At 54.7% G+C, this 13,074-nt stretch overlaps 1 protein-coding gene across 2 annotated transcripts in view; it reads right to left on the bottom strand.

Annotated features, from left to right (window-relative positions):
• The window catches only part of ACOT7 (acyl-CoA thioesterase 7), a 68,498-nt gene extending 56,700 nt beyond the window's left edge, over positions 1–11,798 (bottom strand). For both annotated transcript variants that reach the window (XM_054583305.1, XM_054583310.1), the window contains exon 1: positions 11,626–11,798. In XM_054583305.1, the coding sequence (XP_054439280.1) occupies positions 11,626–11,795 (170 nt within the window). In that variant the 5' untranslated portion in view covers positions 11,796–11,798. The remainder of the gene's footprint in view (positions 1–11,625) is intronic.
• Positions 11,799–13,074: the final 1,276 nt, after the last annotated feature.

The following is a 13,074-nucleotide window of genomic DNA, read 5'->3' as shown; positions in this document are numbered from 1 at the left end:
CTATCACTTGGATTCGAAGGGCAAATAAAGAGCTTCCCAGACAAGAAAAAACTAAAGGAGTTTATCATCAAACCATTATTATATGAAATGTTAAAGGGACTTATTTAAGAAAAATTAGAAGATCAAAACTATGAACAAGAAAATGCAAAAAATACATATCTATCAACAACTGAATCTAAAAAACAAACTAAGCAACAAGACGAACAGAGACAGAACCATGGGTACAGAGAGTTTTGAGGGTTGCCAGCTTGGAGGGGGAAGTGGGGGAGCGGTGAGGAGGTGAGGGCATTAAGAGGTGCAAACAGGTAGTTACAGAATAGCAATGGGGATGTAAAGTGCCGCATAGGAAATGGAGCAGCCAAAGAACTTATAGCATGACCCATGGACGTGAACAATGGGCGGGGGATCGCCTGAGGGAGTGGGGGTGCTGGGGGGAGGGGGGCAAAGGGGGAAAATCAGGACAACTGTAACAGCATAATCAATCAAATATAATTTTTAAAAAACCCTCAGGGTAAAGCTAAAGGTTATGGGTTAAGAGAAACTAGAGTAGCGGTAACTAAGGAGAGGAGGAAAAAAATGGGTACCTTGTTTTTAACTTTGCCTTTTCCGGTGGAATTGCTTTCTTAGAGTCTGAATGTCACCTTTTGCTGGGCAAATGAGAGTCTGAACTCGTCTGGCTCCGAAGGTCAGGGGCACTTCCCCCGCCCAGCTCGGACCTCAGGCAGCCTTAGCGTCTTGGCGGAGGTGCCCGAGGGCACCCCTCACGGCATGCTGGAGGCCCACAGGGAATGTCGGAAAAAGAAAGAAAATGGGCCAAAGGTCTGAACAGACACCGCTCGGAGAAGACACTTGGGGAAGGGACCAAGGCGGCGGTGGACTGGGTCAAAGTTATGCTCACCTCCTCCCGCGACCAAACGGCGACTACGACTAGAACACAGAACCATCACCCTGAACACCCACCTGAAGACTGGCTGAACAGGGGGGTCTCACAACCAAGAATTTACAGAAGAAGCCACCTCGAGACCGTTCCGGAGTGATTTTTGGCAAACCTGGCTTCTGGTGGCATGACTGGGGCATCACCCTTAGGTGTCGTATATCCGCTGGAGTCGCCCAAACCTGGTAAGCTGCCGCCGCTGGGAAAGGCCCTGAAGAGCCATTCAAGGGGTACGGGGGCTGTGTTATGAAAATAGCAAAATCAGATGGGACTGCGGGTACACGCCAAGGATCCGACGTTCCGGTACGGGGCACCGTTGCGTTCCAAGCCTCTTGTTTTGGAGCTTAAGACACAGTTAAGGGCTTGTAACCCAAGGCGAGGGAAACTCCCTGTCTCGCCTCCTGTTTCCTTGCTCTGGAATAAATACTCTCTCGCGCCAGGGACGCAGTCGGCTGTCAGCGCAGGGGGCTGAGGCTGACCCGCAGGAAGAGGCTCCGGCCGCTTTGTGAAGAGGTGCCGCCACCGGGGGACCCATGCGTATTTTTGTGGTGCCTTCTCCACTGTCCGTGGTACAGGGCTTGCTTTAGTGTTCATGTTATATGATAAGATTAAAGGGGCCTTTAATGTTGGTATTGGAGGTAGTTCACCGGGAGCGTAAACTGAGAAATGTATATATTTAACTTGTTCAACGTACAAATTACATAGCTGCTCTCTGTATACATTTTGAGTTTGTTATTACTGTTAGTATTTTTAAGGGGTCATTCTGCTATAAAGCATAAGCTTTTTCAAGGATTTAAATATTAAAAAGCAGATAAATGTGGGATTTCTTCCCACTTAGACTCAAACTCACCTTTTTTTCTGTTTTAAACCTCACCCAAGGACACTTTTCATTGCCCGCCCACCCCCCTTTTTGAAGAGAGGGGAAGGTAGAGAGAGAAAACATTGATGTGAGAGACAAGCATCAGTTGGTTGCCTCCCGCACCTGCCTGGACTGGGGATCGAACCCACAACCTAGGCATGTGCCCTGGCTGAGAATCAAACTAGCGACCTTTCGGTTACAGGACAACACTCCAACCCACTGAGCCACACCAGTCAGGGCTCAAACTCACTTTAATGAGGCACTGTATTTATAATTAGTATATCTTATTTCTAGTAGTTTAAAATTTCTTACTTTTGTGATGAAAAATTAAAAGGTATAATGTTAAAATACAAGAAATGAAAGTACGGTTCTTTTAAAATATTATTCTCTTAATACCATTGTCTTCCCATCTTTTAAAATCATGCGATAGGACAAATATCTCTTAAAAGCTTATCAGACAGTGTCACCATTCTATCTGCGGGCATAAACATACGCTCCCTGCCACAGCCCGGCTGCTAGGCCGGCCCGGCACCACAAGGCACTGCGGTATCACGAGCTCTGACAAGCCACCGGGCCCAGGGCTCAGTAAAGAAGCTCGTAATGGCTTCAATGACACTAGAAGCCCATACTTGGTAAATAAAAAGATATAAAATGGCTTATCTGGGGGGAGGAGGGGAGGTGGAAGAGGGCATGGGGAGGTAAATTGTGATGGAAAAAATACACTAAAAATGTTTTCAGAAATGGCACATCTGCTAACTTATCTGTAAAAATCAAAGTTCGCCGCCCTGGCTGAGGAGCTCAGTAGGGCAGAGTGTCGTCCTGACGCGCCAAGGTTCCAGGCTTGATCCCCGGCCAGGGCACACACGAGAATCACCCATGAATGCGTGAGTGTGACAGACCGATGTTTCTCTCTTTCCCTCTCTCTCTCTCAAATTGATAAAAATTAAAAAATAAAAGAAAAAATTAAAATTTTGTTAATATGAATATATTTTGGAACAAAAAAAAATTCCCCTTGAAAATTAGTCTGTATATTCTGTCTTGATAATAAAGGAAGTTTAAATCTTTTTTTAAAAGAACAAAAAAGAAGACACTCCGATGGCAAATAAGCACATGAGATGCTCAGCGTCACATGGTCGCCAGAGAACTGTGGGTTCCAACCACAGCAGGCCCTTCAGAGAGGCCGGGTCCCAGGGCCCGGGCGGGGCGGCGTGGCCCGGGACGCGGGGCGGGGCGGGGACGCGGAGCAGCAGGAGCATCACGCACTGCCAGGGCGCCACGGCGGTGCGGCCACTTTGGAAGGCGGTCTGGTAACTTCCTACAAAACTACACCTCCCCTTAGTTACTTTTTCGTACTCTATATTCCCATCATCATAACAAAACAAATGTAAAAATCTTGGTAGGTTCATGGAAGCAATTAAAGCAAAAAGAAGTGAAAAAAATTATTAACCAAAGTCCCACCCTCTCAAGAAAAAACAATCATCATTGGGAGTGGCTGAAAGAAGAACAGCCGGATGCGCCTCAGAGACCAGGGCCAAGCCGGCGACCGCAGGCTGGCTCCTGTCACCGCCCCTGAAGGCCTGGCTGCACGAGGCCCAAGGAAAGGGGGGCCAGCCTGCCAAGAAAGGAAGCCCAGGATGTCAATCAAACAGCTCTAGTTTCCTGAGAAACAAGGCACCGAGGGCACCAGAGAGCCATTAAGCTGTCACAGCTCTGAATTCCAAAATGCCCACGCCAGCCCCAGCCGTGTGGCTCAGTGGACTGAGCGCCGGCCTGCGAGCCAGAAGGTCGCTGGCTCAATTCCCAGCCAGGGCACAGGCCTGGGTTGCGGGCCAGGTCCCCGGCTGTGGGCACGCGAGAGGCAACCAACTGTTTCTCTCTCACATCAATGTTTCTCTCGCTTTCTTTCTCTCTCCCTTCCCCTCTTTCTAAAACTAAATTAAAAAATCTTCAAAATGCCCACACCTGAGTGAACACAGCACCAGAACAGCAAAGAAACGCACACAGAAAAAAGTGTGTCGTTGACTGAAGACAGGTCACATGCCCTCGCACACCCCGCTCAGTTACAAGGCTATGGCGTCTACCTGCTCGGGGCCCAGAAGGTAACAGGACACTGGGCTGCCTCAGGAGGAGGCTGCCACGCGAAGCCTGGGGGCTGTTCAGCAGGTGTGTCCCCAGCATGTCCCTGGCCAGTGGCTGGCCTGTGCCAGGACAGCCCAGGACAGAGGTGGAGGAACCAGAAACCACCCCCATCCATTCTCCAGCCCCTTTTCCTAGGGTGACAGCAAAGCACACGCACACAGCGGATGTTCCAAGTTCGAGGGGGCCACCGCAGCAGGAGCTGGGCACCTGCAGCTCAGAGGAGCACGCAGCCCCCTGCCACGTTTGGGAAGCACGTCACACCCTAGGCTTTTAGCCCACCCTTCCGGAACCCAAGTGAGGGGCAGGTCGCCTCCAGGGCACCTGCTGGCTGGAGCCGCCTCCCACCCATCCTGGGGCGGGGCACGCACTGAGGTGCAGAGCGAAGCGGGAGCCAGTTGGCGCCAAGTGTGCCAGCCACATCCGAGGTATAATGCACTCTCACATATAATACACACCCATGTTTTTGGATCAAATCTTTCATTTTTTAATTCAGTTATTTATTTACATATAGAAACAAAACCAATTACCATATTCCAGGGTATTACTTTGCATACAGGTATCATTATTGCTTTCTGGAGTTACACGTTTAATGCATAAGCACAAATACAAGAATTTAAGACATTTATATAAATACAGAGTCAGTGCTACCCACATAGACTGCGCATCCTTATTTTTCTCTAAAAAATTTGGGCAAAAGAGTGTGCATGACACACGGCAAAGTATGGTAACTCTCATTTGAAATCAGCATAAAGCTGATGAATATGCTATTGAGATCCTTCCCTGAGACCTCCCCTAAAATTCCCACCTTTAGGAAACAGATAAAAACCTGCGAGACAAAGCCCCAGCCCGCTCGCTCTGGAGCGCGCACCTTTCTCCGCTCAGGCGCGCCTGTCCACTTCTCTCTGGGAAACTCTTAGGGTCCCCACAGACTTGCAACCAGGGGAGCAGGCAGACTTGCAGCTGCGGGAGCCAGGCTCATCCCGGGCTCCCCCCCTGATCCCGCCCCCAGGCCCCCCTCTCGGACGCCCCAGTGAGTGACAGCAGCCCCGCCCACTGTGGCTCACTCTTCCTAGAACGTTTCCGGAGCCAAAGCAGAGCCCCGCCTGGCTCTCTCCTCCTGGTTCTTCTGTCCCCAGTGCTCGTACCTGGACTCCTGTTGTGAAGTCTTCCCTGCGAGAAGCCAGGAGCCCACACACTACTGGCCGGCCCGAGGCCGACGGCTCCAGGCCCAGTCCCTTTCTGGTGACAATAGGACGCAGCAACCCCACTTCTGAGCACCTGTCTGAAGGAAAAGCACTAACTCAAAAGGGCATATGGCCCCCACGTTCACTGCAGTGTTATCCTCAGCAGCAAAGACACAGGACGCCCTAGGTGTCCGGCCACCGGTTCGTGGGCAGAGAAGACGTGGCATGTATGTGCACATGCAATGGAATATGGTGCAGCCCTAAAAAGAAGGACATCTTGCCATTTGCTACCACACGGATGCAACTTGAGGGCATCATGTTCAGTCACAAAAGACAATCTATGATCTCACACGTGACATCTTAAACAAATAAAAACAAAACTAACAAGCTCATCGAGAAGAGACTGGAGGTTGCCAGAGGTGGGGGGCGGGGGTGAGGGAAGAGGGAGGAAGGCGCCAAGGCTTGCAAGCTTCCGGGTCTAAAATAAGTAAACCGTGAGGACGTAAACGACAGCGTGGTGACGACAGTCGGTAACACAACAGTGCATACCTGGAAGCTGGAAGGAAGACAGCCGTCCTCACCAAAGGGAAAACGTGGAACGACGTGCGATGAAGACGTGAAGCGGTGCTCATTGTGCGGCACACAGACGGTGAATCATTACATTGTACACCTGACACTGATACGGTGTTACACGTCAAGCACGCCTCAATTTTGTAAAGGGTGAAAAGATAACCCACTGAATGGGAGACAACCTTTACAACTCATACACCGGAGAAGAAACTCGCATGTGGCAGACTGTACGGAAGGAACGTCCAACTCAAAGATGAAAGGACAAATACGCCATGTGGAAAACGAGCGAAAGGTCTGAAGAGACATCTTCCCAAAGGTGCACAGATGGCCCCTGAGCTCAGGAACAGATGCTCAGCATCATTGGTCACGAGGGAAACACAAACCCAAACCGCAAGGAGGCGCCTCTCCCCACCCAGCACGGTGGGGGAATCAAAAAGAAGACCACAACAAGCGCTGGTGAGAACATGCAGACGACGGAAGGCCCTGGGGCCGCTGGGGCGACGCGGGGCGGGGGCGCAGCCACCTCAGAAAACGGCCTGGCATCTCCTCAGAAGGCTAAGCAGGGACGTGGACGAGAGAAACAGGGCTCTCTGGAAGGGAGCCTCTCAGGGCGGTCGGACCATAAAGACGTCTGCCTGGGCCGGTCACGGTGGGGAGTCAGCCTCAGGCCTGAGGCTTCGTGAGCAAACGGTTCTAGGCTCGCCCCGTCCCACGTTCCCGAGCATCTAGGTTAACAAAACCTAGATTTGATTTTTGGAAAATTTTTAAAGATCTTATTCATTTCCTTTTAGAGAGAGGGGAAGGGAGGGAGAGACACATCGATCTGTTGCCCCGCGCACGCCCCCAGGCGGGGACCTGGCCCGCAGCCCAGGTGTGTGCCCAGACTGGGAATCGAACTGGACCTTTCAGCATGCAGGCCAGCGCTCAGTCTGCTGAGCCGCACCAGCCAGGCCATGAATTTTTTAACTTATTGTTTTTAGAGAGAGAGGAAGAACGAGAGAAAAGAACATCAGTGTGTTGTTGTACTTAAGATACAATCATTGGTTAATGACTGTTTGTGCCCTGACCAGGGATTGACTTGAGACCCTGGCATGTTGGTAGGACACTAACCAACTGAGCGAGGCCTAGGCTGACACACCTTTGAAATGTCAGAAGTAATGCCCCTGGGAGGGGGTATTAACCCTCAAGAGAGCACATAACCTCGTTAATTATCTTGTAATCTAATCCCTGCCTTGCAGTCTACCACCTCCATGTAATCGTCTTTCCATTCCCTCCTTAATTTCAAATTCATAAAAGACACTGTAAAACTGCCCGTCCTGACTGGTGTGGATAAACGGTGGATAAACACAGCCTCCCAACCACAGGCCCGCTGGGCTACTAAGACGGGGCCTCCCCCAGGGCCCCCATATCTCTGCAGGAAGGGAGCCGGCACTGCGCACCGTTTTATGGAATGTTCCAGAATACTAGCTCTCAGTGTGTTTCTGTAAATCAGGTTCTGTGTTGTCATTAATTCCACTGTAAACCCAAAGACAGAGCCCCCAGGGGAAAAAATTCCCACCCGGGAACGTACTAAAATTCACCCCGTCACGCTGAGGTTCACCGGCCCACCTGCTGGACACGAGGTGCTTTGCCAGCCACTCGTGGTGCATCTGTCCCTCACCCCAAGCCACGTCCTAGCAGGTCTGCATCTAAAAGCACCGCAAGCCAAAGAGAACTTGCAGACTTTGCGCACCTGCCTACAAATAAAAGGTCCCGGGTTGCCCGCCACGGGCCACGGCCAGGCCTGCCTCCGCCAGCTCAGCTGTCTGAGAGCTGACCACGGTCCCCAAAGGCTCTTAGGGAACCTTTGCCCCAGAGACCTACCAGAAATTCTGGTTTTTAAGTTCTTCTCCATGCCGCACGGCCCCATAAGGGAGCCCCCGGGCACAGGAGGCTAGCTAGCTACGTTTACACTTAGATAAATTCAAACAAATGCGGTAAAGAATTCAGCTTCTCCAAGTGCGGCCCCATTTCAAGCCCTCGCAGGCTCCGTGCGGCTCACAGCTGCCCGAGGGCAGCACGGACGAGGAGTGCGCTGCTCCGCGCGCCCGCCGGCCGCCCGCGACCTGCCACCCCCTCGCCTTCATCCTGACACACACTCAGGGGGCTCCTAGTGCGGTCCGCACACAGGCTGCGCCTCAGCCGCATGACAGGGTGTGAGCGTATGCTTGCGTGACAGCGGGAAGGCTGGACACCAAGTCCCCTGGTGGGAACAATCCTCCCGCCGCCTTCGATCAAAGTCTCCTCAGCCAAGTCTTCAACCTCTGAGAGCCCCACTGTCCCCACTGCAGAAGGACAGAGCTGGACTGGGGCCTCTACGGGTCCTTCTGGGTCTGACATTCTGAGTTCAACTAGGAAAAATGTAATTCACTAACGAAATGTTAATTAATAGGACTTCAAATAAACCAAAGGAAAAGTGCTCTTCTGAGACGTTAAAGGCTGTCCCAAAACCTGCATCTGTAGGGCTGGACCAGAAGGAGGGAAGAGCGCCATGCGGCGGCCTGGCCCTCCGAAGTTCGGGCTCTCAGAGACAAAGGGTTCCCTTTGTGAGCTCACGTTTAGAGTTGCTGGGCACCATGCCCCGGCGTTAACCCCCACCGCAACTGCGAGAAGGGCACTCTTATCGCCTCCCATTCACAGATGAGAAAACTGAGGCCAAGCAAGGTTGAGGGACGTGTTGGGGACCACCTGCGTGGTATCAGGAACGGCAGCCCCACACGGGCCAGGCCTTGAAAAGGGCCTGTGAGCCTCGACTAGAAAACTAGGAAGGCCGGGGGCAGGCATAACCCGATGCTGACGCCGAGGGCCCCCGGGGAGATCTGGCCTGAAGAATGCGACAGAACCACTGAGGCTTGCTCAGTCCCGCACTGCCCTGATAAGGAAAGACCAGGTGTCTGACTCCGCAGCGGGGAGAAAGTCCCTGAGCCCCATCCGGCGCCGGCACGTCCGACAGACCCTCATCTAAACAGCCGTGGCCTTTTGATGCGGGCTGATAAGCCCTGCCTGCCTGCTGTACACCCCTGTGCTATCATTCTCAATAGAAGCCACTTCAGGGAGGGCTCGGGGCGTTCTCCACCAGAGGGGCTCACCACCTCTTTTTCCTGACAGACAAATCGTGTCTGGTACAAGTGCTTTCTTCATCCCGGCAGCTGCGAAGACGCTGAGGGACAGAGCCTCCCTCAGGGACAGAGCCTCCCTCAAGGACGTGCCTGAAGCTAGGCACCTCCAAGAGGCAGAGCTGGGATTCGAACCCAGGCCATCGGCCTCCTGAGCCTGTGTCCTACTTATGAGACAAAAAGAGCTTCCTTTTACTTACAAAGTACCAGTCACCCTGCCAGGCACCAATGCACTTTCTTTTCTTCAACCTTCAAGACGCCCCACGAGAAAACGGGGGCACAGAAGGGTCAGGCAGCCGAGGGGCTGAGGGGGAACCCACACACAGGCTGGGGACCTGCCGGGCGGGCTCTCACCCCTGCCCTGGCCAGCCCTCAGAGCCCCTTCCCCTTTGCACCTCCTCCAAACCCTAAGCATGTGACCACTCTTAACCTCCTAGGATGCTGGCTGGGGGGTTGGGCGCCCTCCCCTGCTGAACTGTGTAACGGCCTAAGGCAGGAGCCAAACGTTCCAGGTCCCTGTCCCCTCCTCGGATGCTGCACTTTGCTCCCTGGAGGTGTCCAGTGAAACTTGATAAATTCATGGGCTTGGCTGTGCTGGGCCAGGAGGCTCCTCTTTCAACCCAGGGTGTCGGCTCTGGTGTCCTTAAAGGGCTCCCCACCCTGATGACCCCACTCTCCCCACATCCTGGGGTTACTCTGGGCCAAGTCCCTGTGACCACAGCCCTCATCACAGCCCTCCCCACTCTGGCAGCCGTGCCGGACACCTGAGGCTCACCCCAGCCAGGTATCCTGCCCAAGCACCCCACAGCCGGCGGCCACGCAGGACAACACATAGCCGTGAACGGTGGCAGCTGGAAAGCACATGGGCAGGCAGGCTGCTGTGCACACGCAAGGGTCGAACGCTTCCCACAGACCTACCGCCTGCGACAAGGGGGACGGGATTTTATAACGATTTTTTAAACTTACCGAAGTAACGTCGGTTAGTAACATCGTATGAATTTCAAGTGTTTTTTTTTCCTTTTATGTTTGATATTTATTATTTTTAAATGAAATTTAGTGGGGTGACACTGGTTAATAACTTTATGTAAACTTCAGGTGAGAAGCTGGTTTTAAAAAAGACTGTACATACAGACCTGCTATCCATCATCCTAATGAAGTAAATAAAAGCCCAGCCTTCCACGAGTAGGCTGAAATCAGTATCCTCTCTTGGGGGCGGGGGGAACGCAGGGAAAAGAACAGGAGGCTGGGGACAGAAGACTTGGGGGGCCTGCCCCTCCGGCTCTCATGGCCAGGTGGCTTACCGAGTCACTGGGTCTCCCCAGCCGTTTCCTCTTCCACACGCAGCAGGGCAGGGCAGATCCCTGCCTCCTTCCGCAGGAAGGTGGGCAAACCCAGTCAGGTGAGAAATACGCACAAGCCCTTTGGGGAGGGTGAACTGAAGGTCACCCAGCCAGCAGGAGACAGAGCCTGATCCTAGGACCTGATTCCAGGCCTATCTGTCTCCAAATATCAGTTACGTGCTATTCTTTTTGCGCAGGAACTTGGTTGGAGTGGGTGGGGCCAAGACAGCCCCACAGCCCATAACAAAGCAAGTGGAGCAAGGCTTCCCCCACAGATTCCCCCTCCCTGGAAAAGCCAAAACTGACCTCAAGGTCAGCAAAGACCTGGACTAGCCCAGGAGACGGGGTGCGGACGGGTCGCCCCACTGCTCCAGCACTTACTCTTCAGAGGGCTGCAGACATCCCCAGGAAACTAATCTGGCTTGGACCCAAAGGGCAGTATAACACGCAAAGTCCAACCCCCCACCCCACTCGGCAAAACAGGAACCTGAAGCCGCTCTCACTCTCGGTGGCGCCTGATGCAGGAGGGGCTCCTGGCCCCACTGCCTACGCGCTACCGTCCCGAGCCCATCCCCTTACTTAGCCCACTACCAAATACCCGCGTGCCTGCTTTCGATTCCGCCCAAGGGAACGGAGAGTAACCTTGAGGCTGCCCTCCATCCTCCTGTGCGCGAACAGCCAGCTCCCCATCTCGCACTTCCTCTGCGGGCCTCCCCCTCTACCCAGGTCCCCTGGAGGAAGGCAGGGGTGGTCCGCTGATAACAACCGTTTGCCCCCATTGTGTAAGACGCTTCCAGGCTCAGTGGACCATTCCTCCTTCTTAGTAGTCAACTCTTAGAGAGGAGGGGCATTTTCTGTCCTTCCTATTAGTTCTGGCTCCCCTCAAAACCAGAGTCTGTGCCCGCAGTGGGACTGGACAGCTGCAGCCCCCGCCCAATAGGGCACCCATCGAAGGGCTCGCGGAGCTCCGGACGCCGACCAGCGAGCTGGTTACCTGCGCCTCACTTCTCGGGAGATCCGCTTGGCTTTGCACCTCCGCCCAGAGAAGGAGCATGAACTAGGGGGTTCAGTGGGACCTGAGCTGGGGCTGCAGCGTGTTCGGGCACCGGGGCGGGGCGGGGCGGGGCGCGGGGGCTTCACTCCGACCCCCGCCCGGCAAAGGCGTCGCGCCGATCGCGCAAACGGCCTGCGTGACCGCAGCGCCGCCCCCGGAATGCGCCAGAGGCCCGCGGGGAGGCGCGCTGGGAGGCCGCCGGTTCTTCACACCCGAGTCGCACCCAGCGGTGGGGGTCCCGGGGTGGGGTAGGCACAGTCCGGCGGCGGGTGGCGAGCCGGAGGTCAGGGACCTGGGACACGGGCGGGGAGAGCGCAGAGGCTGCTCCGGGCAGGCCCAGGGCGGTGCCTCGGCACATCGGCCGCTCGCCGCACCGTGCATCCCTCTTACCGGCAGATCTGGATGGCGGAAGGGGTATCCACGGCGGGGTCCGACATGCTGGCGGCAGCGGCGGCGTTGGCGGCGGGCGGCTGAAGGAGAGGGCAGGTGTCTGGCAGACCCGGCGAGGAATGAATGAGCCCAGGCGGCTCCATGGAGGGGGAGGGAGGAGGCGGAGCCATGGCGTCCGTGAAGAGGGGCTTGCGTGCTGGTAGCGAATCAGAGGCGTTCTCCTGCGCAAGTCCCGCCCCGCGCGCCCCACGCCCCAGGCTTCTCTAGCGATCGGTTCTCGCTGCCGGGCATCGCTTCCAGAAGGTTCTGCAACTGTTAGGCGGCGCCGGTGGGGTGGGGCCTGGCCCGCCCCCCACAGCACAGCTCAGACTCACAGCGGGCCAACTCGGAGGGCGAGGCCGACGCCGAGTCCCGGTGGCTGTTGTGCCGCAGAAAGGCGTGCGGGAGTGCGTGTCGCGGTCTCGCTGTCTGAAATCCAGCAGGAGAGGAAGTTGCAGGCGGTTTCCTGTAAAATGAGCGTGCAGGGCCGAGCTGCTGTGTGGGTTCTGCAGGGAGGCACGTGGGTGCACAAAAGGGAAAGCCCAGATCCGTCAGGCCCCCCAAGTGCCTCTGCAGCAGCGGCCACTGCACAAAGCTGCGGAATTGGCGCTGGGGAGAAGCAGGACTGGGGTCAGTCTGCACGGCCCGTTGCCAACCCGCCACAGACCGTACCAGCTCAGCTGGGTCCGGATGTTATTGCATCCTGGATTCTGTAACGAGAACATGGTGCCGCAGAATTAATCACTTGTGTATGACTGTCACCTGTTTACGAGGTTGCCCTCTATCCAAGGAGGACCGAAATGGGGGGCCCGGTCTGTTAGGAAAAACATCATGAGTTATTTTTACTGACGTGTTGATAGGTTTCCGTCATTTCTCTCCTTACAGTCACTCACCTTCCCGTTTTAGCTTTTTCTGCTTTCTCAAACCACTGGGCCTTCTCTACCCGTCTCAGCAAAAACTCCTCAAACAGAGCTGTTTGTACAGACACCCTCTCTCCTCTTCCCTCCTCCCACGCCCTTGGGAACCCTTTTCCCTCTGGGTTTGTCTCTGCTGTTCAGTTATCAAGGTCACTAATTCCTTCCAAGTTGCTAAGTCTTCCAACAGTGCATGTCAGAAGCCATCTTCCTTGACCTCTCTTCTGGGAACGTGTATCTTTTGCCTCCCAAGCTGCCACACACGCGCCTATTTTTCTGGCCACTCTGCTCACCCATCCCTGCTGGTGCCTCTGGGGACTTGAGAGAAGTGGCAGGGCTTGGGGTCGGGGTCCCGCCCTGTCCCAAGACTTTAAATCCCACCAATTCAGTAACTGCCACGTATCCGCGGCCGAGGCCGCCCCCCTAAACTGCAGACCCATGTGCTGCCGCCGGGGCCACAGCTCGCCTGGGGCACGTGTAGGCATCGCACGCTCCC

Source organism: Pteronotus mesoamericanus, unplaced genomic scaffold (assembly GCF_021234165.1).
Source record: "Pteronotus mesoamericanus isolate MK-2021 breed Mesoamerican mustached bat unplaced genomic scaffold, CSHL_Meso_final contig_1193, whole genome shotgun sequence".
Classification (NCBI taxonomy): domain Eukaryota; kingdom Metazoa; phylum Chordata; class Mammalia; order Chiroptera; family Mormoopidae; genus Pteronotus; species Pteronotus mesoamericanus.
This window is presented reverse-complemented; position numbering and strand designations above follow the sequence as displayed.